Genomic DNA, 27,077 nt, shown 5'->3' on the forward strand with positions numbered 1-27,077 from the left:
CTTTTTTTTTTTCCTTGGTTTTGTGCGTATTATTGTCATTATGTAAAAGTGGCTTACTATTCGGACAACATAGTTCCCAGCATCGACCAGCAAGTCCAAGATGCATCCATACATCCTCCCTATGCTGTTAAAGAACCATTTCGGTGGTGTTACCAACAATTTCTGACATTTTCTTATGAACCAGGCACCCTCCCCTCTTCAGAGCAGGGGGTACCTGGTTTGACTTCCATTATACTCGGGTGCTTGGTCGAGCATCCGAATATCATGATGTGTTCGACCCGAGCACTACGGTGCTCGATCAACACTAATATTAAATGAAAAGCTTTCATGTTGCAATGATGTGAAAAGTGCCCTGGAAGAACTGCTTTGGAAGAATATCTTGCTGAATATTTTAACCACTTCCCATCTGGGCAATTTGCCCCCTTCCTGACCAGGCCAAATTTTGCAAAACTGACATATCTCACTTTATGTGGTAATAACTTTGGAACGCCTTTATTTATCCAAGTCATTCAGAGTTTGTTTTCTCGTGACACATTGTACTTCATGATAGTCATAAATTTGAGTCAAAATATTTCACCTTTATTTATGAAAAAAATACCAAATTTTCCCAAAAATTTAAAAAATTCGCAATTTTCAAAATTTCAATTTCTCTGCTTTTAAAAAAGAAAGTGATAAAATATTTATTACTTAACATTCCCCATATGTCTACTTTATGTTGGCATCATTTTGGAAATGTCATTTTATTTTTTTAGGACGTTAGAAGGCTTAGAAGTTTAGAAGCAATTCTTCAAATTTTTAAGAAAATTGCCAAAACCCACTTTTTAAGGACCAGTTCAGGTCTGAAGTCACTTTGTGGGGCCTACATAGTGGATACCCCCATAAATGACCCCATTGTAGAAACTACACCCCTCGAATTACCTAAAACCGATTTTACAAACTTTGTTAACCCTTCAGGCGTTCCACAAGAATTAAAGGAAAATGGTGATCAAATTTTTAAATTTCACTTTTTTGGCAGATTTTTCATTTTAATCCAATTTTTTCTTTAACACATCGATAGTTAACAGCCAAACAAAACTCAATATTTATTACTCAGATTCTGCGGTTCATAGAAACACCCCACATGTGGTCATAAACTGCTGTATGGGCACACGGCAGGGCGCAGAAGAAAAGGAGCGCCACATGGTTTTTAGATGCCATGTCCCATTTGAAGCCCCCTGATGCACCCTTACAGTAGAAACTCCCAAAAAGTGACCACATTTTGGAAACCAGGGGATAAGGTGCCAGTTTTATTGGTACTATTTTGGGGTACATATGATTTTTTGATCATTCATTATAACACTTTATGGGGCAAGGTGACAAAAAAAATTGGTTGTTTTAGCACAGTTTTTATTTATTTATTTTTACAGCATTCATCTGAGGGGTTCGTTCAAGTGACATTTTTATAGAGCAGATCGTTATGGACGTGGCGATACCTAAAATGTATACTTTTTCTCATTTATTAAAGTTTTACGCAATAATAGCATTTTTTAAACTAAAAAATTATGTTTTAGTGTCTTCATGTTCTGAGAGTTATAGTTTTTCTATTTTTTGAGAGATTTTCTTATGTAGGGGCTTATATTTTGCGGCATTTTGTGGTGCATATGCCTTTTTGATCACTTGGTGTTGCACTTTTTGTGATGTAAGGTGACAAAAATGGCTTTTTTTGACACATATTTTTTTTTTGTTTACGGTGTTCATCCGAGGGGTTAGGTCATGTGATATTTTTATAGAGCTGGTTGTTACGGACGTGGCGATACCTAATATGTATACTTTTTTTTCACTTTAACACAATAATAGCATTTTTGAAACCTAAATTTTTTTACATGTGAAACTTTTTTTTTATTTCTTAACACTTTATTTTACACTTTTTGTCTCCCATAAGGTCATACAAGATCTCTGGGAGACATTTAACTTCACATTTTTATTTTTTTAACTGTTAATTTCTCCAGGAGAAATACACCCCCAAGAGAGGCTGTACAGCACTGTACAGCCTCAGTGCAGGGCTGATCAAGGTCTCTGAAAGACTTCACAGCTCCTGCACTCACCCGGCTCACAGGCTCAGTGAGTGCTGTGTATACAGTGATCTAGAAGGCAGGGACACCTGGACACTGTCCCTGCCTTCTCTAAAGGTTGCCCTGCTGTCACTGACAGCAGGCAACCCGATCTGCAGCTGCACGATTAGCGTGCAGCTGCAGTTTCTGAATGGACGTTCAGGAACATCCATTCAGAAATAGAGAACCACCTCCCGGACATTTATAGTCTATGGGCGGACTGGAGGTGGTTAAAGCATATTCACTATTTTAGGTTACTTTCACACTTGCATTAAAGTTTTCCGGTATTGAGTTCCGTCCTAGGGGCTTAATGCCTGATCAGTTTTATCCCAATGCATTCTGAATGAAGAGCAATCCGTTCAGTATGCATCAGGATGTCTTCAGTTCAGTCCCTTTTACGGTATTTGGCCAGAGAAAATACTACAGCATGCTGTGGTATTTTCTCCGGCCAAAATTCCTGAACACCTGCCAGAATGTCGGATCCGGCATTAATTTCCATTGAAATGTATTAATGCCGGATCCGGTACCAAGTGTTCTGGAAAAACTGATCCGTTTTTTTGAATGACACCGGAGAGACGGATCAGGTATTTCAATGCATTTGTCAGACGGATCCGCATCTGGAAACAAACGGATTTCTGGATCTGGCAGGCAGTTAGGGTGGCACCCGTATTTTTCGCCCTGTAAGACGCACCTGCCCATAACACGCACCTAGGTTTTTGAGGAGGAAAATAAGAAAGAAATAAATTTGAACGAAAAGGTGTGCTTTTGAACTAATGGCAGTCTGTGGATGACACTGTTATGGGGATCTGTGGATGACACTGTTATAGGGGGGATCTGTGGATGACACTGTTATAGGGGGGATCTGTGGATGACACTGTTATTGGGATCTGTGGATGACACGGTTATGGGGGGATCTGTGGATGACACTGTTATGGGGGGGATCTGTGGATGGCACTGTTATTGGGGATCTGTAGATGGCACTGTTATGGGGATCTGTGGATGGCACTGTTATAGGGATCTGTGGATGGCACTGTTATGGGGGGATCTGTGGATGGCACTGTTATGGCGGCATCTGTGGATGGCACTGTAATGGGGGCATCTGTGGATGGCACTGTTATGGGAATCTGTGGATGGCACTGTTATGGGATCTGTGGATAGCACTGCAATGGGGGATCGGTGGATGGCACTATTATGGGGAGGGGGATCTGTGGATGGCACTGTTAGGGTCCATTCACACATCCGTGTGTTTTGCAGATCCACAAAACACGAACAGCTGCAATGTGCATTTGGTCACAGGCGACGAAACGCGCGTCGAAGAGCGGCACCCCCATCTATTACACCCACCAAACATAGGTAAGGACTAACTTCAGATGAGGTTCTTCTATATGCACTAGCCACTTTATTATCCATAGTCATATTGATAGACATCAGTGCGGTTGAACTCAGTTGGGATTCTTATCCCACCATTCTTTACAGTTAGGCACATAGAATGTCTTCATTCTATCACTTATGGTAGTTACAGTTTTCATTGCATAGCTATCGGGTGTCATAGATGTGGATAACTTTGGATGTTCTCATCATAGTAACAGTCTGTATTTGTGTCTTGTACACCTTTTAAATGAATTTAATAAATATATATTTTTGTTCAAGGAATTATATACTCATTTCTTGTTGTTGTTGAATAGTATTGTTGAGTATTCCGGTAACATTAGAATTATCTAACTATAGACCTTGTTGTGTAATAATATATGGGGGCAGTGTGGTGCAAATTACTTTATGGGGAAGTGTGGGGGAAATTACTGTGCGGGGGAAGTGCGGTGGAAATAACTGTGAGGGGGCAGTGTGGGGCAAATTACTATATTGGGCAGTGTGGGGGAAATTACTGTATTGAGCAGTGTGAGGGGGCCTTTCTATTGGGGAGGCACTGTAGGGGCAATTCTATTATTTCTGGGGGCACTATTCAGGGATTATTACCTGGAGCACAATATAGGGTGTTATTATTACTGGGGGCACTCTAGGGGACATTATAGCTGCTGTGGACACAGGGGCGCAGCTAGAAATGACTGGGCCCCATAGCAAAAAAATTTATGGGCCCCTCTCCCGGATCTCCCACCCCCACATGCCTGTCAGACCTCCCACCCCTTCCAGAGCTCCCACCCAAACACACCTCCAGTACCTCCTACCCCAGCATCCCCACACTCCTCCAAGACCTCCCACCCCACACCCATCCTAAATCTCCCACCGCCAGTCCCCAGATATAATGGTCTAGACGTCAAGTGTCCTGCTCCCCCCCCCCCCCCAATTTAATTTAGACCTTGGAGATCCTGCGGCTCCCCCCTCAATAAATTGGTCTAGACCTCCAGGGTCCTGCTCTCCCCTAAATATAATGGTCCAGACCTCCAGGGTCCTGCTCCCCCTCCTCCCCAATTTAATTTAGACCTTGGAGATCCTGCGGCTTGCCCCTCAATAAATTGGTCTAGACCTCCAGGGTCCTGCTCTCCCCTAAATATAATGGTCCAGACCTCCAGGGTCCTGCTCCCCCTCCTCCCCAATTTAATTTAGACCTTGGAGATCCTGCGGCTCGCCCCTCAATAAATTGGTCTAGACCTCCAGGGTCCTGCTCTCCCCTAAATATAATGGTCCAGACCTCCAGGGTCCTGCTCCCCCTCCTCCCCAGATATAATGGTCCAGTGTCGTATTCCCCCTATATAATGGTCCAGACCATACCTCCAGGTCCTGCTCCCCCCTTCTCCTTAAATGTACTGGTCCAGACCTCCAGGGTCCTGCTCCCCCCTCCTCCCTAGATATAAGGGTCCAGGACTCCAGAGTAAATTTTACCAGTCCCAAAGTCAGCCAGCCCTCACCTCACAGCCACTTGAACGTCTGCGCGCCCCCTCACTCCAGCAGCGCTGCCAGGCCCAGCAGCACGCAGCTTCGCTGTACGCGCCACCTCTTCCACTTCTGGCCAGTAGGACCGCCGCCCAGACTGGGAGCGGGACCACTCCATCTCCTCACTGCAGGTATGCCTCTCTGCCTCCAGCCGCCCCCTATCGCACTGCCCACAGCCTGCAGGCCCTGCAGATAGCGCTTTCTCTGTCTGTCCTGGAGGGGCCTGCAACCCCTGTAGCTATACCACATGAATTAAAAAAAATTATAATAAAGCAGGCAGCCCGGGCCCCCAGTGGCGTAGGGCCCCATAGCCATTGCTATGGCTGCTATGGTGATCTCTACGCCCATGTGTGGACACTACAGGGACAAATATTTGGGGTAATTAATCAAACTGGTGTACAGTAGAACTGGCTTAGTTGCCCATAGCAGCCAATCAGATTCTCCCTTTCATATTTGACAGCTCTTTTGGAAATCAGTTCTACGTTACACCAGTTTGATAAATGACCCCAATTATATCTATTAGGGTCACTATTTTTTCAGCAGTATAGTACCTGGGGCATTGGGGGGCACAACGGCACAGTATTGGGAGTGGCAGCAGGATGACACTGTGAGGACACCAGGATGGGGGAGGGTTGATGGAAAAACTGAGAAATCTAACGTGTCTGTTACAAAGTCTATAGAGACGAGATGTGGCTGAAAGAATTTGTCATGGCGGTCTAACGGAGAAGAGGAAAGAGAAGGTCTACATGAGAGGAGATGTCACTGGAAGAGGTATGTGGTCAAGTACTGGTGGGCCGGGAATGGGGTGCCAGAGAAAGGACCCGCCCTGGGTGCCAAACACCCTAGGCAAGCCACAGATTAGGGTCAGGGGTTAGTAATATGTTAGGGCACATGAAGAGTAAAGGGAAAGACCCCCTTTCAGCCCCCAATTTACTGACTTCACAGCAAGGACCTCCTTTAACCCGCTCCATTCTAATCTCAACCCAATACCTGCTGTTACACTGCGCGTGCGATTTCCCGCCTCTTTCTCTAACCACGCCCACGTACTTTATAAAGCTCACCTCCCGCCTTTGTCACGTCACTCTTCTGCGGAGCTGAGGCCGCCATCTTCTGTAGCAGCGCCATGCCGCGTGTGTACATCGGGAGGCTGAGTTATCACGTCCGGGAGAAGGACATCCAGAGGTTTTTCGGAGGTTACGGAAAGCTACTGGAGGTGGATCTGAAGAATGGGTGAGGGAAATACGGATGTTGTTGCATAGCGCCGTTTTTGCACCAGGCTTTAGGCCTGTGTTGTCGTCATGATTTTTAGATGGGGCGCCCGCTGTGGTGAGATTTCTCGGTGGCCATTTTGTTGGGGTTTAAGTGGAGGCGCGACATGGCTGAGCGGGTATTGTGCTGCCGAAGACGGGCTGAGCGGTTACATAGACTCGGTGACGTAGAGGCATGGCTCTGTGACGTCACCGGGCTGCACGGGCGATCTGCGCTGCTCTGGTGGCCGATGATAACCGGGACTCATCCCGCGTGTTATCAGGCACATGGAGCCGGAGTATACCGGCTGTGTGATACTACAGGCCTGCCACATGTGTGAGGCTGTGTCCATGGGCTGGAGGTGCCTCCTGCATGGCCTTATGGTCCTGTATGAGGTAGTGGTGCCTCCTGCACAGCCTATGGTCATGTATGAGGTAGTGGTGCCTCCTGCACAGCCTATGGTCATGTATGAGGTAGTGGTGCCTCCTGCACAGCCTATGGTCCTGTATGAGGTAGAGGTGCCTCCTGCACAGACTATGGTCATGTATGAGGTAGAGGTGCCTCCTGCACAGACTATGGTCCTGTATGAGGTACTAGTGCCTCCTGCACGGCCTATGGTCCTGTATGAGGTACTAGTGCCTCCTGCACGGCCTATGGTCCTGTATGAGGTACTAGTGCCTCCTGCACGGCCTATGGTCCTGTATGAGGTACTAGTGCCTCCTGCACGGCCTATGGTCCTGTATGAGGTACTAGTGCCTCCTGCACGGCCTATGGTCCTGTATGAGGTACTAGTGCCTCCTGCACGGCCTATGGTCCTGTATGAGGTACTAGTGCCTCCTGCACGGCCTATGGTCCTGTATGAGGTACTAGTGCCTCCTGCACGGCCTATGGTCCTGTATGAGGTACTAGTGCCTCCTGCACGGCCTATGGTCCTGTATGAGGTACTAGTGCCTCCTGCACGGCCTATGGTCCTGTATGAGGTACTAGTGCCTTCTGCACGGCCTAATGGTCCTGTATGAGGTACGAGTGCCTCCTGCACGGCCTAATGGTCCTGTATGAGGTACGAGGCGCCTCCTGCACGGCCTAATGGTCCTGTATGAGGTACGAGGCGCCTCCTGCACGGCCTAATGGTCCTGTATGAGGTACGAGGCGCCTCCTGCACGGCCTAATGGTCCTGTATGAGGTACGAGGCGCCTCCTGCACGGCCTAATGGTCCTGTATGAGGTACGAGGCGCCTCCTGCACGGCCTAATGGTCCTGTATGAGGTACGAGGCGCCTCCTGCACGGCCTAATGGTCCTGTATGAGGTACGAGGCGCCTCCTGCACGGCCTATGGTCCTGTATGAGGTAGAGGCGCCTCCTGCACGGCCTTGTGGTCATCAGTTCAATCAGATATGTCTGCAATGGCGTCCAGTGTTTCTTTTTCCATCCGGATAGCATGTGTTTTCATACGTGTGAAGAAAAACTGATTAACCTTCAATATCTTCTAGCGTCCTAGCCGTCCATCTTTCCTGCCAGCCCCATTCACTTCTATGGAGCCAGAGCTTTGTGGAAAAACGTACAATATAGAAGATGCTGCGACTTCGAGATGAATGGGTCAGGACTCAGTCTGGATGCTGTGTGTTCACTACATGTCACATCCGGATGGAAAACCCGCTCATGTGAACGAGGCCTTGTAGCCGGAGTCTGCGTTACACAGCTGCTTTGGATGCATGGTCTGCCATTGTGGAGTTTGTTAGTGTTGCTGCCTGGCCCTGTCAAAGAGCCTCTAGGTGTAATGCCAACGCCCCCGTTGCTCCTACAGTCTAATTTGCATATGATAAACCATCATTTTTCTCACTAATGCGGGCACATATGAACCTGGGACCAACACAGATGTCTTCTGCTGACAGGTGTCCTTTAATTCTCGACATGCCGAGTTACTGCCGATGTGCAATGGCTTATTTTCCCTCTCATTGGAATAAGCATGCAAGCTAGAGTCGTTTTACAGCCAGTTGGCTCTCTTTAAAGGGGTTTCCCATCACAGACAATGGGGGCATATTGCTAGGATATGTCCCCATTGTCTGATAGGTGCGGGTCACCTACAGTGAGAACGGAGCGGGGAGAGTGGTGGCTGGAGGACCCTGGATTTCCTGGGGTTCATCCACTGCCAAGCGCTGCTCCCATAGAAGTGAATGGGAACGCACGAGTGACCCATGCTTCCTTTCATTTCTATGGGGAAAATGATAATAGCAGGGTCAGTGCTCTATTTTCAGCAGTCCTATAGAAATGAATAGAGGGCGCATGCGCAGTGCACCCTCCTTTCATTTCCCCGCTCCATTCTCAGTGATATGCACCCATTGTCTGTGATGGGAATACCCCTATAAATTGTTAATAACTGCTTGTTTTTTTATTGCTCTGCTTTCTCCAATTCCTGTTATTTCTATTAGGAAAAAAAAAATGGCTGCACAACGTTTCACATATAAACAATGGAGCTTAGAAATGGGGATCATGCTAAATTAAAGTGGTATTATACCTACTATAAATGGAAAAATAGAAGCTCTTTGCGAACATTTCTATTAAGTTTATCAATGAAATGCCAGCAGCATGCTGGGTGTTACCAGCTGGCGGTGTGTCCCTGTACAGTGACTCCAGCAGCACTGGACAGTCAGACACGCAGACTGCTGCCAACTTCTAGCAGAAATACAGGAATGGCACAGCATAGTCATGAGAATAGATGCTCCAGAATTGGTATTACATGGGGAATGCAAGAAGTTACTAAAACAGACGTCAGGAGCGGTGACAGGTCCTTTTTCCAGGGCTGTGGAGTCGGTAGATAAATGCTCCGACTCCTCAGTTTTTTGTACTTCCGACTCCCCGACTCCGACTCCTCTGTATTTAATATGCAAATGTATTTTATACATTCCTTGAAGGAAAGAAAGAAGTTCTTCTAAGCTCTTCTAGCACAGAGAGGTAGTTGGGCAGAAGCTGCTGCCTTCTCCTTTGTGTGCTGATCTTCTGCTGAAGACAGGGCAGTGGGAGGATCCAGGAAGGGACATTTATTTTAAAACATGATTTCCCTAGAACAGTGATGGCGAACCTATGGCACGGGTGCCAGAGGCGGCACTCAGAGCCCTCTCTGTGGGCACTTGCACCCTGGAAAAGTCTATGGTGTACCAATATGCCTTAGGCCTCCTGCACACGAACCCCGTGGCCGTGCTGCGGGCCGCAATGCAAGAACACTGACCATGGGGCAGCCGCAGTGGATCACGGACCCATTCACTTTAATGGGTCCACGATCTGCAAAAAGATAGGACATGTTCTATCTTTTTTCGGAACGGAAGTACGGGATGAAACCCCATGGAACCTCTCCGTAGGGTTCCGTTCTGTGCTTCCATTCCGCATCTCCGGATTTGGCGGACCCATTAAAGTGAAAGCGTCCGCATCCGTGATGCGGAATGCACTTGGAGCGGTGCCCATGTATTGCGGATCCGCAAATGCGGTCCTCAATATGGCAACGGGACACCTACAGTCATGTGCAGGAGGCCTTAGACTTTTCCTGCCATTCATCAGCGCAGGCGTACTATGAACACCACAGGCAGCGCACTGAGTGTAAACAGGCTTTTATAGCGAAAAGTACATGGAAGATATACTATACTGGACTGTAGTGTTCAGGGGAAATTCCCATGTTGGCACTTTGTGATAAATATGTGGGTTTTGGGGTGCAGTTTGGGCACTCGGTCTCTAAAAGGTTTGCCATCACTGCCCTAGAAGAATCCCATAGTCATGTTTAAAGTTTAAGATAACATTCTGAGTTTACACGTTTTATAGCCTCAGCTGAATGACAGCAGTTTTTCCAATGGTTTACAGCTTCAGTCTTGAGCTATTGACCATCCATTCCCTTCACTTATACAAGTGTCTCTAGTCCTGCAAACACATATTTACTTAATCCCTTATCAGTGAGAGGCGAGGATAACCATGGGCATTGTGTTCCCTGTAACATCAGAACACAGCACTATGGAAAGTATATGTATTGCCACTCCTAATTGTGCATTGCGTGCCATATAGTGAAGCATATGAAAAGCTTCTTCACATCACTGAACGCGTTTGTTTTGCGGTTACGTGACGCACTGCATGCATTGGCCTTTATTCTTACAGTAGAGAAGTCATTAATTATAACTGTTTATGAATTCGGACATTTAAACTTGCTTTTTTTATTTTTTTTTATTCCAATTTAAATTTAGTTGGAGTCGGTTCATTTTTTGCCGACTCCGACTCCAGGTACCCAAAATTGACTCCGACTCCTCGACTCCGACTCCACAGCCCTGCCTTTTTCAAAGGGGTTATCTGAGAAAAATTGTCCCCCATATTCCCAGGCCCCTCACACTGAATATACTTACCTGGTCCCTGTGCGAGGATGAAAACATCTGGTGTTGGGGGGATGGCAGACTTGGCAGAGTCTCCCTAGTCATCTGCAGTGCTAGGGAGGCTCATCCCCGTCACTGCCTGCCATTGGCTGCCCCCAACACCGGATGTTTTCATCCGTGCGTGGGTAGCCAGGTAAGTAGATTTAGTGTGAGGGCCACGGGCATATGGGGGACACTTTTTAGTCTCGGAAAACCCCTTTTAAGCTTGCCAGTAATTGACTACATTGAAGTTGCCATTTGTCTGTAGCATGGCTTCTCCACAGTTCAGACCATGACGACCCCCGTCCATGCTAAAACTTCCCCTTATCTCATGACCACAGCAGAACATTGAGAAGCAGGTGTCTGGTATTCTACTGGACCCGTTCTGATGCAGTCATGACTTCAATGCTGTATTCCCAACAACGGGGGAGTCTGAAGAATTGGAGCAAACCAAGGTTTTTCTATAAAGAGGACAGTTTGTGTATTTGCCTGGCTATTACGTTTTTGTACTAATTGATTTCTTATTTCTAACTGTCAGTTCTGTACAGTGCAAAGTGTAATGGCTTTTATCTTTTTAGGTACGGTTTTGTGGAGTTTGAAGACTCACGTGACGCTGACGATGCTGTGTATGAGCTGAATGGCAAAGACCTTTGCGGAGAGCGTGTGATCGTAGAGCATGCCCGGGGACCACGCCGGGACAGAGATGGGTTCAACTTTGGAAGTCGCAGTAAGCATTGCATTTTTTGGTCACAGTTCTTTGGGGAGTCCTAGAGACTGTATTGGCTGTATAATGTAGGAGTGCTAGAAGTGCATAGAGAAAGTTGACAGAATTTCAGTTTTGGGTATGTCAGTAAAGTAACAGCTCATAGTCCTTAAATGCACATTCTGGACCCACACTTCTCTTCTGCTGCCTTTACCAACCTCTGCCTGCGGTGTTCGCATCTGCTTTTCCTCACGTTTGGCACCTAATTGTACACAGAGCGATCACAACCAACAGTGATCTATTGTGCGGTGTATGTAGGCTGCGATGCAGTCTGTTTAGACATGCTGCTTGGTTAGCTTCCACATTAGCAGAAAAGCGGTGGCACACCTGAACTTGGAGCGCACAGAGGCTGGTAACAGCAGTGGGGTGAGGAGTTGGGGGTCCAGGCAGAACTGAGATTCTGCATGTTAGGCTGCCTTCACATCTGCGTCAGAGGCTCCATGTGGGGTCTCCGTCACAGGTTCCAGCAGACAGAATAGAGCACAGTTTTGTCTGGTAAAAGAACAGGCTGCGCGACTGAAACCCGGTGTGAATGCAGCCTTATTATGCTTTAAGCTTTTTGCATTGTGAAACATAAAGTTGAATGTCTTACAATTTTAATAGCAGTAAGAAAAGTAGTTTCATTTCAGACTGGAATAATACGTTTTGTGGACTGGATTATTCCTCCGACACTTTAGATCTGTAAGCGGCTCCATGGCTGCTGGGTCTCAAGCTGTCGCTTTCTTAGGGTACTTTACACTAGCGTTTTTGTTTCCCAGTAGTGAGTTCCGTCCTCGGGATCAATACCGGAAAAAAAAACTGATCAGTTTTATCCTAATGCATTCTGAATGGAGAGCATTCTGATCAGGATGCATCAGTTCAGTCCCGCTTAAGTTTTTTGGGATGGAGAAAATACAGCAGCATGCTGCAGTTTTCTCTCCGGCCAAAAATACTGATCACTTGCCATATCTGACATTAATTTACATTGAAGTGTATTAGTGCAGGATCCGGCATTAAGTTTTAAGGCAAAACGGAACCGGCTTTTCGGTCTGCGCATGCGCAGACCTTTAAAAATGCGCATTTGAAAAAAAAAAAATACCGGATCAGTTTTTCCGGATGACACTGGAGAGACTGATCCGGTATTTCAATGCATTTGTCAGACTGATCCGGATCTGTTTGACGAATGCCATCATTTTGCGTCCTGATTGCCAGATCCGTCAGGCACTTCCGGCGACAGAACTGCCTGCCAGAATCCTATGCCGCAGGTGTGAAAGTAGCCTTACTTGATTGCTGGAATAGTTAGTTAGGCTTTAAGCAGTTTTGTACAGCATGGGCCATAATTAGGATGTAGTAGATAATCTGACCCACTTATGAGTTGACTCCTGTAGTGTCGGTGGTGAATTTTAGGAGCACTTTCACACGTGCCGTATGGCACAGCCTTTTAGCTCTGCAGCTTATTACTATGTGCATTTTTCAGAAGTTGCTTTTGTACGTTTTTTGAATATACAGATGAAAACACACAGTAATTAGCTGCATGGTGCCATTCTGCACACGTGGAGGAACCCTAAATTCTCTAACATATGTTAATGTTAAAGGGGTTTCTGGGAGTTTAATATTGATTGTTCCTGAGTATGATGATCAATATCTCATTGATGAGGGTCCGACCCTCGGCACCCCAGCTGATAAACTGTTGTATGTGGCTGTGGGTGTTGCAGCCTAGGTCCATTCACTTGAGTGGGACTGAGCTGCACATAGGCCTTGTGACCAATACACTGGCCTAGGAAGAGGATGCATCGCTCAAAGAGCACCATGGCCTCTGCAAACAGCTGATCTTGGAGTCGAATCCCCCACCGATCTGACATTGATAACCTATCCTAATGATAGATCATCAGTATTCTTCTTCCAGAAAATCCCTTTAAATATGGGATATCATTTGGGGTTACATTGGTTACTATGGTGTTATGAATGTATTTTAACTTGTATATTCTTAACCTTTTTGCATGTTGAATTCCAAAATCCTTTTTAACCGTCCTTGATGTTTCAATTTGAAAGAGACCAGTGGGGGCTGAGACCATTGAGGCTTAAGATGACTGCCTTTCCTGGTTGGCCTTTCCAAACATTGTGTGACCCTTGCCCTATGACCCTTTGGCTGACCTTACCGGAAGCCATGACGACAGCAGCCTATTGCCATTAGACGCAGGGTGATGGTGAGGATTAAAAGGGTTAGACAAAACCGGCTTTAATCTGGACTAGGTGACTCCCCTTGCGTGTGCTTCCAAGTGCCACTTCTTATACCTCCTGCCTTAATGTAATGAAGTGACTGGCTTCTCTTGTTACATAACTTTGTAGAAATGCATGTAAATAAGTTAAACCTTGTAATGTCATTAAATCCTGTAAGATTTCATGTTGATGAGGTTGACTTCACTCATTAAGCAATACCCATTCTTATCACAGCAGAACGGAGTAACTCAACGTCCCTGCTGCTAATCACTCGCCAGAATCACGGCTTCAAAGGAGGTTTTAAGTAAAGCATTGCATACTCTAGTCTTTAATGCCCTCCCAGAAATTCAGAGAATTAGATAATAACTTGTGCATCTGGTATGCAGCCCTGACATTTTCTTTCTATGTGTAAAGGTGGCTACAGGAGCCAAAGATCTGGCAGAGATAAGTATGGTCCGCCTGTACGTACAGAGTTCAGACTAATTGTGGAAAACCTCTCTAGTCGCTGCAGCTGGCAGGACCTTAAGGTACGTATCGTAGACTTGCTGTCAGTTTCTAGATAGCAACCTTGAAATGGGCTTTCTGTGATTTAAGTGATGCTGTCCTCAGGATAGGTCTTCTGTATTCTGGGATTTAATTCTTGGCACCCCTTCAAATTAGTTTTTATAAAAGGGTGAGGCCCCTACTTAAGTGCCTCAGCCTGTAACCTCATGTCCATCAGTCACATTCAAGTATACAGTGCTGTGCGTGGTATAATATGAATAGAAGGATGAGCGCTGTGGCCCCTTCCCGCGTCTGAGCATGTGCCAGATGTGTCCAGCACCGTTTAACGTCTAGGCAGAAGTAATAGTATTCAGGAGCAGCCCAAGGGTGCTATCACGTGACCGCCACCATCTTGCAGCCTATGGACACGAAGGATGCCCAGTAAGTATGTTTAGTCTGTTGATACCGGGGCAGCCATAGGCTTTCACAATGACAGCTGGCAACAGTACAAAGCCATATATGCTTGGATGGGACATACATGACTGTTTATGGAATTTTGAGAAATTTTTCATAATATGCTCGCCTGTTTCTCCTGCAGCACTCCGCACCCCTGGTCGGGTCCTCTTTCTGATCTTTCTATGCAAGGCTACAGTGGTGACATAGAGCTTCACAGCATGTGACTGCAGATTACTACGGTCCTTAAAGATGTTCATTACGAGACCCCCTGAGGACAGTCATTGGCTGTACTAAACCTGTGTATACCTGTAGGTTATCACTTTAATTATATGCAAAAATGGGAGGACTACAGACTGGGGCACTGAGACCGTGCAGGAGAAACAAGTTGGTATATATTTTTATTTCAAACCTTTCGGTGGCATGGGGAAAATTCTATTTAACGTGGACAGCTCCTAATTCCCAGAGACCCTTTTAAAAGGCATTGAATATGACTGATTTTCATGTCTTAAAGTGGTTGTCCCATGAAAAATATTCTACAGTTTTCAAACCAGCACCTGGATCTGAATACTCTTGTAATTAAACAGTTAGTACAGCCACTTAGTTATTCCATATAATCTATCTGTATAGCGGCACCTGCTGTTTTTTTTCTCATTTCTTTGACCTGCTCACTGAAAAGGCCGCACATGCTCAGTTTCATCCTTCAACTGCCCCCCTGAGCTGTGATGGGGAGAGCCCAGACACGTCCCCCCTGAGCTGTGATGGGGAGAGCCCAGACACGTCCCCCCTGAGCTGTGATGGGGAGAGCCCAGACACGTCCCCCCTGAGCTGTGATGGGGAGAGCCCAGACACGTCCCCCCTGAGCTGTGATGGGGAGAGCCCAGACACGTCCCCCCTGAGCTGTGATGGGGAGAGCCCAGACACGTCCCCCCTGAGCTGTGATGGGGAGAGCCCAGACACGTCCCCCCCTGAGCTGTGATGGGGAGAGCCCAGACACTCCGCTTGAGCTGGCAGCTTGATATAACTAGCAGAGCAATGAATGTGGAGATGGATCTGGATCCATGTGAGGTGAAGGGCTGGTTCTAGCTTTGTTAGAAATTGCCATATACTATATGATGTCTGATTTTTCATTTTTTACATTCGTAATGGGATAACCCTTTTAAAGGGTAACCTAAACCTTTAACTTAAAAAATAAAAAAAACTAAGGTGCCGAACCGATGCACAGACTGTTATGCCCCCTTGGTTTTCATCAGTTCTGATCGGCTTTTCAAGTGTATAGCGTACAGATCCATAGAGTGTATGGGATCTGTACTCTACACGCTTGAAAAGATGAGCAAGGCTGATGCAAGCTGAAGGGTCATTCTACGTGGAGCAGCACAGGTTTAGTTTAATATTCCAACGTTTTTGTATGGGTTGTTAATTTAGAAATATTTGGCTGAAATGTGTTAATCCTGTTGACGGCTCCTTTCCTGTATTACATGTTCTCAACTTTATTTTATTTTTTTCTTTGCAGGATTTCATGAGGCAGGCAGGTGAGGTTACCTATGCAGATGCACACAAGGAGCATACCAATGAGGGTGTGATTGAATTTCGATCCTATTCTGATATGAAGAGAGCTCTTGACAAGCTAGATGGCACAGAGATAAATGGCAGAAAAATTCGCCTGGTTGAAAGCAAAACTCGCCACAGGAGGTCTTATTCTGGAAGCAGGTCAAGGTAAAAGATACATTTCAGAAGCGAAAACATGATAGTACATAGTTATTTTGTATAGCACGTTCCTTAATATACAGGTGAAACGCGGAAAATTAGAATATTGTGCAAAAGTTCATTTATTTCAGTAATGCAAATTTAAAAGATTAGAATTTTGTGAAAAGGTTCAATATTCTAGGCTCAAAGTGTCACTTAGTCAGCTAAGTAGTCCATATCCCCTGAGCAAAGGGTGCCTCAAAATTGTGACTTTGGGGTTTCTTAAGCTATAAGCCATAGTCATCCAAATTATAACAAATAAAGACTTGAAATATCTCACTGCATGTAATGAGTCTTTCGTATATTAGTTGCATTACTGAAATAAATAAACTTTGCACACTATTCTAATTTTTCATCTGTATAGATGTAGCTCCATACATAATCCCTGCTCCATCTTTCTTTGGTCCTCTAGAATTGCAACACCGCAGCAAAACTGTAATTCCGAATGTCTGCATCTGAAATTGAAGTTTGTTAGTATTTGTGTGGGTTTCCTCTGGGTTCTCCAGTTTCCTCCCACTCTCCAAAGACTTCCTGATGGGGAACTTAGATTGTGAGCCCATTGGTGACAGCTTGATGCTAATGTCTGTAAAGCGCTGCAGAATATAGCAGGGCTATATAAGTGCATAAAATAAATATTTAGCCTTCAAACATGGTTAATTTTGAAACTTTTTTGGGGGGTTAGGTCAAGATCACGGAGCAGGAGGCGATCTCGCAGCAGGAGCAGACATAGCAGCCACAGCAGATCCAGAAGCAGGTCTCGCTCACCAGCAAAGAAGAGTCGTTCCCGTTCACCAGCCAAAAGAAGTCGCTCTCATTCCCCTGCTAAGAAAAGTCCGTCTCGGTCTCCTGTTAAGGAAAGCCGCTCTCGGTCTCCAATAAAACGCAGCCGTTCACATTCACCTGCTAAGAGTCAATCAAGGTAAGCATGTCTGTTTAGTAAAAATGATTAAAGTTTTCCTAATAAGACTTAATGTCACACATGCTACAGATTTGTGCTGCCTTAACTAGAATAAAACATCTGTTTTATTTGTTACCCCCCCCCCCCCCCCCTTCCTTGGATTCATTAATCTTTCTTTTTTCTTTTAGGTCCAAATCTCGGTCCAGAAGTAAGGAAACCTCTCGATCACCATCAAAGCAGAGAAAGTCCCGTTCAATAAGCAAACCTAAATCGGATCATGGCTCTCGATCTCGCAGCCGGTCCAAGGGAAAACGCAAGAGATCTCGTAGTCATTCTAGAGGTAAACGAGAACGCTCTAGCAGCCGTCCCAAATCAAAACGTGGGAGGTCTAGCAGCCGCTCAAAGTCAAAGCGCGATCGATCCAGCAGTCGCTCCAAGAGCAAACGTGAGCGTTCCCGAAGTCGCTCCAAAGGAAAACGAGAGTCTATGGGTAAAAGAGATCAATCCAGAGAACGATCACGTAGTCCATCAAATGGAAAGAACAGATCTCGTGAGCGATCACGCAGCCAGTCTAGAGAAAGATCAAGAGAGAGGTCTCAGGAAAGATCTCGTAGTCTGTCAAAGGGAAATAGAGAGGATTCCAGAGAGAGATCCAGAAGTCAGTCCAAGGGGGAACATGACCGCTCTCGTAGTCGATCAAGAAGCAATAGGGATCGTTCTAGGAGTCGATCAAACACTAAACAGGAAAGATCTTCCCATAGTCGTTCCAGATCCCCTTCCCCAAGGGAAAATGGTAAAGGTGATGCTAGATCCCGGTCTAAATCACCTGGCCCACCTTCTGCTGGTAAGGAAGGGTCAACTTCTCCACCTCCACGCGCTACCTCTGCCGCCAGCTCTAGGTCTCGTTCTAGCTCCCCAGAGTAGTCGTTGTTTTTGAAGTAGATTTATATGCCGAGTGTCAGGACTGGTCCCCACAATTTGATTCCCATAAATCACTTTGTTAAATGTTTCAGTACAGACGTGATGTCATGTTTTTCTGTCCTATCCTGACAAGGGAAGGGTTTCAGCTATGTAAATATTAAAAGGCAATAATTTTTTATTTTTTTTGCATGAAAATTTCAAGAGCTGAAGTTATGGCGCTGAAAGGTATTTTCCCCTTTAGTTACTTAGTACGGTGCATTACTATAGTAGATGCACAGTGCATTACTATAGTAGATGCATTCAAATTACCATGCCGGGTTCCATGTACACCCCCTAATGAAGTGCATTGCATTGTCTGTGTGCAAGAAAGTATTTAAAACTTCAGTGGTTGATGGGACTTTTAATGGGGATCCCATTTCAGTTTAGCTGCTGACATTGTAAATAAAAGGTTTGTACTATCTGTTAAGCGTTTTTTAATTTTTCATTTTTTAGGATGTTCTGTATGTTCATTTTTGCAAAGCAAATAAAGTTTTCTTCTGCTGTGCAACCTGGCTTTCTGCAGTTCCTTGTAATTATTTTAATGTTTTCTGTGAATTTTCAAGGTGCCGGTGTATAGGATCCATTTTTACATAGAATTGTGCTGCAAACTGCTGTGTATATGGCAGACTGCAGGTAGCTGTGTGTTTCATTTACCTAGAGCAGTGATGGTGAACCTTTTAGAGACCGAGTGCCCAAAACTGCAACCAAATACCCACTTATTTATCGCAAAGTGCCAACACGGCAATTTAACCTAGATACCAATATAATATATCTTTCATGTCCTTTATCATTTATCTATAATAGACTAATAGCCTACATTTTATGTGCTGTTCATAGTGTGTCCTGGGGATAATGAATGACAGGAAAAGTCTAAAACATATTGCTATGCCATAGACTTTTTCCAGGGCTTGGGTGCCCACATAGAGGGCTCTGAGTGCCGCCTCTGGCACCCGTGCCATAGGTTCGCCATCACTGACCTAGAGCTTTGGGTTGTTTCCGCTTTAAACCATTTGGATAATGTAATAAAGGGGGGGGGGGGGGGGGGGGAAGAAATAATAATAAAAAAAAATCAATCAATGAAATGGTGGAGGTGAGTTTTTTTTTTTTGTGCACAAGAGTGGCCTGTAATGGGATATTATTTTTACTGGGGGCCTTATTAATACTGATTGCAGCTAATAGGACATTTTTAATAACGGGGGAGGCATACATTTTACTGCGGCCTGTGTTAAGCCACCCCACTGCTTAACTTGACCAGTATTTTTCAGTATTCATGTTAAATTGCTCTGTTGGCACTTTGTAATAAATAAGTTTTCTCATGCACACAACAATGTTTTTTTTTGTTCATCCGATCCACATTTTTTGGGGATCGCCTGCAGACCCAGAAACTTGGTCTTCAGAAAATGCAGACAGCACACAGTTGACATCTGTGTGCTGTTAGCATCAGTTTTGAAAATTATAGAGCATATCCTATTTGCCCCCAAAATGTGGCCCTTGGCGCCAATCAAGTAATTGGGCCCATGAAAAATGCGGATGACACACGGAAGCCATCTGTGTGCTGTCCACATTTTGCAGATCTGTTGCCTGGAAACTGTAGACACACCCCTGAGGTATCTTAAACTATGCAGAAAAGGTGTGAGCAATTATTTACACTGCCTGGCCTTGCTCCAGTGTTCCATTAGTCTAAAAAAAAAAAAAAAGCCACACGTGGACAAATTGGTCGAGGAGAGGGCCAAATTGTGGGACCTGCAGTGACCGGTGCCATGATTGTCAGAAAAGATACTCGGGAGAGAATGAACTGGGTGTCAGTGTTAATGAATGGGTAAGTGCCTCCACTGGCGCATATGTATGTGAACCCTCGATTGGATGCTAAAGTAATTTAACCTCTATTGCACCATAAAGTAAACCCCCTTTTGCATCATAATTTATATATTAGCAACGTGTAGCTAATGAAGGCAGTCACTTGTGGTGAGCTGGCTTGGTGTGAGGTTATCAGCGCACATATCCCTGTCATGGGTAAAAGGGGCAATTTATCAAGAGTTACAAAGGATCATTATTGGCTCGGAGCAAAGGAAGGCAGTATTTCTGAAACTGCAGTTTGTGTTAGCATCCTGCTGTATTGGGAATGGACAAATGACACCATTTGAATAAGCGACGTGGAAACACCACGCACGATTGATGTGAGATGACGTTTGCTGCGAAGGTGCGCAAGGGTGGTTCAACACTCTTAACCAGGCGGCTACCAGTTGTGTGGCTAAAACGGCAATGAACCCTACTGTGTATGGGGCCCTGAAGCAGACGGAGGTCACTGCACCTCTGCTAACAAAGTGGTATTGGTAAAAAAAAAAGTTCACTTTGCGTGTCAGTATCAGAATTGGACCTCAGCTGATTGGCAAAGGGTTGCCGTAATATTCAGCTTCATGGATGGATGATATTGCTCGCCTGACACACCATCAAAGAACAACCCTGCTACCATTGCTGGAAGAAAACATGCTGGTGGTGGCAGTGTTATGGTCTGGGTTTGTGGCATTCTCTGGGACGCTTATCAATGTGGAAGGCCCTCGCAACTGATTTGCAGATCATGTACATATACATTCTGATTGTCTTCCCTGGGGCAGGTGGGAATCTTTCAGCAAAACAATGTCACACGGCTAGAAATGTCTGACATTGGTTGGAAGGTAATTTCCCACACTTTAACCCAATTGAGCTTCTGTTAGGTCACCTCTATCCTTGTGTTCGCTCTGTGGGATGCACTGCAGTCAGCATGGCTCCAGATACATGCGACAACCTACCAGGACCTTATTGAGTGACTCCCAGCCTGTCTACCTGCTGTCCTTTCTGCACGCAGTTATCTGGGATGGTGGTCATCATAATGTGACTCGACTGTATTGTAACCCCTATGGCTAACCTCCGGCACTCCAGCTGTGGTGAAAGTGAAAGAGATTTCGGTCAGAGCCGGCCCGCGCATGCGCATCGCGGGCCGGCAAAAGTTAAAGCAGTATTTCGTCAGCAACCTGCCAGCCAATGATCGCGGCTGGCAGGTTGCTTATTTTTAAAAAATTCCAATCAGAAGCCATATAGCAGATCATATTAGTAAATATGATCTGTTATATGGCTGCCCTGCTCCTCTGCTGGTCCTTTTCGTCGGTTGGATCCAGCAGAGGAGCAGGCTTCACAGTGAGTACACCACACACTAGCCCCAGATCACCCCCTGCACCCCAATTAACCCTTTGATCGCCCCTGTCAATCACTAGTGAAAGGAAAAAAGTGATCAGCGTAAACTGTCACTTTTTTTTTTCACTGGTATTGACTGTTAGGTTTTAGGATAGTTTAGGCCCCTTGGTTAGGTAGTTTAGGGATCAGTTAGCGCCCAGCCCACCGCACCGCAGTCCCTTATTCGCTGATTAGCGTATCGCTAATCAGCATTTGTACTTTTATAGTATCTGGAAGTGATCAAAACTGATCACGGTCAGATCTATAATCGGATTAGTGTCACTTTAGTTCGCCCTCCACCCAAAACAGTGTTTGCCCGATCAGGCCTGATTGGTCGCCCACAAGTGCGTTCACCCACGCCCGCCCCACCGCAGTGACACATTTTTTATTTATTTTTTTTGATCACTGCATTCACTTTACACGCGCTGCGGTGATAAAAAAAAATCAGTTTTGATATTTTTTATCAACCGCAGCGGCCTCCGGTACTTCGCTAGCCTCCCATTTGTAAGACAGGCTTGCTTTTTTTTCTTGGGTAGTCTCAGGGAATACCCCTATATTTAGTTGCCCAAATGTCAAACGGGGTATTCTTCTGAAGAGGCCTACAGGCTTCTGACACAGTCGGATGAGGAATGGGAACCCTCATCTGATGAATCTAGCGGGTCAGAATACGAACCTGTAGAAAGCAGTGGCTCTCTGACCCAAAGTTCGGACGAGGAGGCTGAGGTCCCTGATAGCACCAGGTGTACCCGGCCCCGTGTCGCTAGACCACAGGTTGCGCAGGATCCGCTTCAAGAGCAGCAGAGTGGGGCTGGTGCTGTCGGATTACGTGGTAAGGCATACACCAGCAGCGCAGCCCTTCCTGGACATAGTACCAGCACTGCCATACAACCTGGTGAAGTGGCGAGCACCAGAAGGGCAGTTGAAGCTGGTACGGTGGCACGAGCAGTAGTGACCCCGTCACAGCCACATCAAAAATGGGCCCGTAGAGCCCCTAGAATCCCTGAGGTGCTGGCAAACCCTGATTTGCCGTCCCCAACTTCAGCCGCACCTGTAGTTCCCCCTTTCACCGCCCAGTCTGGAGTTCGGGTTGAGACAGCTCAGATCGGTTCGGCCCTGGGATTTTTTGAGCTGTTCTTGACTGCGGAGCTCTTGGACTTAGTCGTGGCCGAAACAAATCGGTATGCCACACAATATGCCCAGCCTTTCCAGTGGAAACCAGTCCAAGTTTCCAAAATAAAACTTTTCTGGGCCTTCTCCTCAACATGGGTCTAACTAAAAAGCATGAATTGCGGTCATATTGGTCCACGAACCCAATTCATCACATGCCCATGTTCTCTGCTGCTATGTCCAGGACACGATTTGAGACCATCCTGCGTTTCCTGCACTTTAGCGACAACACCACCTCCCGTCCCAGAGGCCACCCAGCTTTTGACCGGCACCACAAAATTCTGCCCCTCATAGACCACTTCAACCAGAAATTTGCAGATTTGTATACCCCAGAGCAAAACATCTGCATAGACGAGTCCCTAATACATTTTACCGGGCGCCTTGGCTTCAAACAATACATCCCAAGCAAGCGCGCCCGGTATGGGGTCAAATTGTATAAGCTCTGAAAGGGCCACAGGCTATACCCACAAATTTCGTGTCTGAGGGAAAAGATCAGACCCTGGAGCCGGTCGGTTGCCCTGACTACCTGGGGAGCAGTGGGAAGACAGTCTGGGACTTGGTGTCACCCTTATTCGGCAAGGGGTACCATCTTTATGTGGACAATTTCTACACAAGTGTGGCCCTCTTTAGGCATTTGTTTCTAGAACAGATTGGCGCCTGTGGCACCGCGCGAACTAGTCGCGTGGGCTTCCCCCAACAGCTCGTTACCACCCGTCTTGCAAGGGGGCAGAGGGCTGCATTGTGTAACGAAGAACTGCTCGCGGTGAAATGGAGAGACAAGCGTGACGTTTACATGCTCTCCTCCATTCACGCAGACACGACAATACAAATTGAGCGAGCAACCCGTGTCATTGAAAAGCCCCTCTCAGTCCATGACTTTAACCTTCACATGGGAGGGGTGGACTTCAATGACCAGATGTTGTCTCCGTATTTAGTTTCCCGCAGAACCAGACGCTGGTATAAGAAGGTGTTTGTATATTTGATTCAATTGGCTCTGTATAATAGTTTTGTTCTCTACAGTAAGGCTGGGAGAACTGGATCCTTCCTCAAATTTCAGGAAGAGATCATCGAGAACCTCCTGTACCCAGGAGGTTCCGTGGCCCCATCCACCAGTGTAGTTAGCCGTCTACACGAGCGACATTTCCCCAATGTCGTTGCCGGTACCTCAACCCAACCGTCACCCCGAAAAAGATGTCGTGTCTGTAGCAGGAGTGGAATAAGGCGTGACACCCGCTATTTCTGTCCTGACTACCCTGCCCTATGCTTAGGGGAGTGTTTCCGGAAGTACCACACACAGGTACACCTAGCATACGGATCACATCTCGCCAGGACAGGCACACAGGGCTATTAGGGCCCATTCACATACAGCTGCTGCAAACCTCTCCTTTCACCTGGGACAAAGTGCATAACGCACTTCGCCACATCTTTGGGCGATTTGCGCTTTGCACATTGACCCATGGGGAAGGAGAGGTTTGTTCTATAAAGGTAAAAAAAAAAAAAAACACCAGTAAGCAAAAAGGTTAATGTTTAGTTGAAAAAGTTAAAGTTTATATGTTCTGTTCCAACGTTAATAAAATTATTGCGTTGCGGCCTGTTATTTTTTTTTTTTTTAACCTTTCAGGTGGACCAACCAATCGACCAGCTGCAGCACTGATGTGCATTCTGATAGAAGCATTGCGCTGCTGTCAGATTACACGCAAGTCGGTGTATGCGGCGCTGCGAGACGAGATTTCTACTCTGCAGTTAAAGATACGTTTGCCGAGGCATACGAGCTGAGGAGGAGGCGGCGTTCCTATGCTTTGGCAAACACTTTGTATATAAAAAAAATAAAAAATCCCGGCAATGATTTATTCATCCACATCGATTGATGTGAATGGAGAAATCTGGTTTGCCAGGGCATACGAGCAAAGTGGGTATGGATGTTGGGCGGAGCTCCTATGTCCTGGCAGACGCCTTTCCCCTCCTTTTTTTTTTTTTTTTTTTTTTTTTTTTTTTTTTTTTGGGCAGAGATTTTTTCATCCACATGCGAATGAAGAAATCTGTGCCGTTCATTTTTTTTCTTTCAGCCCAGAGGCTGAACGGAAAAAAAAAAATCTCATTACCTGTATTCTCAATATAAGGAGAATAGCAGAAACTCCTAATGCTGCCCATACATGTAATGATTGCGGAGACCCTCAAATGCCAGGGCAGTATAAACACCCCACAAATGACCCCATTTTGAAAAGAAGACACCCCAAGGTATTCGCTGAGGGGCATATTGAGTCCATGAAAGATTTAAATTTTTGTCCCAAGTTAGCAGAAAGTGAGACTTTGTGAGAAAAAAAACACAAAAAAAAATCAATTTCCGTTAACTTATGCCCAAAAAAATTCTATGAACTCGCCAGGCCCCTCATTGAATACCTTGGGGTATCTTCTTTCCAAAGTGGGGTCACATGTGGGGTATTTATACTGCCCTGGCTTTTTAGGGGCCCTAAAGCGTGAGAAGAAGTCTGGGCTCCAAATGTCTAAAAATGCCCTCCTAAAAGGAATTTGGGCACTTTTGCGCATCTAGGCTGCAAAAAAGTGTCACACATGTGGTATCGCCGTACTCAGGAGAAGTTGGGGAATGTGTTTTGGGGTGTCATTTTACATATACCCATGCTGGGTGAGAGAAATATCTTGGTCAAATGCCAACTTTGTATAAAAAAAATAGGAAAAGTTGTCTTTTGCCAAGATATTTCTCTCACCCAGCATGGGTATATGTAAAATGACACCCCAAAACACATTCCCCAACTTCTCCTGAGTACGGCGATACCAGATGTGACACTTTTTTGCAGCATAGGTGGGCAAAGGGACCCACATTCCAAAGTGCACCTTTTGTATTTCACCGATCATTTTTTACAGATTTTGATTGCAAATTTCTTCTCACACATCTGGGCCCCTAGAATGCCAGGGCAGTATAACTACCCCACAAGTGACCCCATTTTGGAAAGAAGACACCCCAAGGTATTTTGTGATGGGCATAGTGAGTTCATGGAAGTTTTTATTTTTTGTCACAAGTTAGTGGAATATGAGACTTTGTAAGAAAAAAAAAAATAACTTTCTGCTAACTTGTGACAAAAAATAAAAAGTTCTATGAACTCACTATGCCCATCACCGAATACCTTAGGGTGTCTACTTTCCGAAATGGGGTCATTTGTGGGGGGTTTCTACTGTCTGGGCATTGTAGAACCTCAGGAAACATGACAGGTGCTCAGAAAGTCAGAGCTGCTTCAAAAAGCGGAAATTCACATTTTTGTACCATAGTTTGTAAACGCTATAACTTTTACCCAAACATTTTTATCAAAGACATGTAGAACAATCAATTTAGCGAAAAATGTATATATGGATGTCGTTTTTTTATGCAAAATTTTACAGCTGAAAGTGAAAAATGTCTTTTTTTTGCAAAAAAATCATAAAATTTTGATTAATAACAAAAAAAGTAAAAATGTCAGCAGCAATGAAGAAAAGGAGATAAGTTGCATGACTGAGCAATAAACGGTGAAAGTAGTGTAGTGCAGAAGTGTAAAAAGTGGTCTGGTCATTAAGGGGGTTTCAGCTAGCGGGGTTGAAGTGGTTAAAGGGGTTGTGCCATGTCAGGATATTAACATGGTATATAAAGCTGAATAAAAGACATTTGTCCATCCAGTTCGGCCTGTTACCCTGCAAGTGGATCCAGAGGAAGGAAAAAAACAACTGAGGTAGAAGCCAATTTTCCCCACTTAAGGGGATATTGGTAGATATTGATTCTCAGGATAGGTCTTTGGTATGATTTTGGTGGGCATTGGACTTGCAGCACCTCCCAGGGATCTGATGTTTGAAGCTTTGCTGCCGCTTTTGTGCATGCTACTTTAAATTATGAATGCATTGTTTTCTCGCCACGGTGGTGCAGTGTAATTACAACTACCTATCCAATCCACTACAATCGGGAGAGCAGTGAAGACTGCTACAATTAAAGGGAAAATCAGAAATTATATAGTACATGACAATCTCTTTCTAACAAAGCTAAAACCAGCCCTGTACCTCATATGGATCCAGAGATCTCCCCAGTCATTGCTCTGTTAGATTTATATCAAGCTGACAGCTCAGGGGAGTGTCTTTTCTGATACAGCTCAAGGGACGTGTCTCAGCTCTCCCTATCACAGCTCTGGGGGTGTGTCCATCTCGGTGAGCAGAACAAACAGCAGGTGGCGCTATACAGATACATTATATTGAATAACTCAGTGGCTGTACACCTTTTTTTTTTTTTTTCTTCTTTTTTTTTTATGCAATTACAAAAGTATTCAGATCCAGGAGCTAGTTTGAAAATTGTAGAATATTTTTCGTTGGACAACCCATTTAAGTGAACAATGACCCTGTAATTTGAAAGTCTAAATAGCACATGCATAACTGTTGCTAACTCTTAATACAGCAGATTCCCCTAAATACTGCCAAAATCATAATGAAGACTTATCCGGAGGATAGACTGTTAATATTTAGTCACTATACAATTCCCTTATTCTGTTATGGTCTTTAAGTTGAGCAGGAGAACAGAAATGGGGAATTTGATATACAATCGTTTTATGCTGG

General features: G+C 45.4%; 1 protein-coding gene across 1 annotated transcript; it reads left to right on the plus strand.

Moving 5' to 3' along the window:
- Window positions 1-6,063: 6,063 nt before the first annotated feature.
- On the plus strand, window positions 6,064-18,627 carry LOC122940040 (serine/arginine-rich splicing factor 6-like). Its single transcript, XM_044296339.1, has 6 exons — window positions 6,064-6,209; window positions 11,190-11,338; window positions 13,988-14,100; window positions 16,023-16,225; window positions 16,938-17,174; window positions 17,342-18,627. The coding sequence occupies exons 1-6, from the start codon at window positions 6,103-6,105 to the stop codon at window positions 18,075-18,077; spliced, it is 1,545 nt and encodes a 514-aa protein (XP_044152274.1). The 5' UTR covers window positions 6,064-6,102; the 3' UTR covers window positions 18,078-18,627.
- The last annotated feature ends 8,450 nt before the right edge of the window (window positions 18,628-27,077 follow it).

The sequence above is a fragment of the Bufo gargarizans genome, chromosome 6, assembly GCF_014858855.1.
Source record: "Bufo gargarizans isolate SCDJY-AF-19 chromosome 6, ASM1485885v1, whole genome shotgun sequence".
NCBI lineage: Eukaryota > Metazoa > Chordata > Amphibia > Anura > Bufonidae > Bufo > Bufo gargarizans.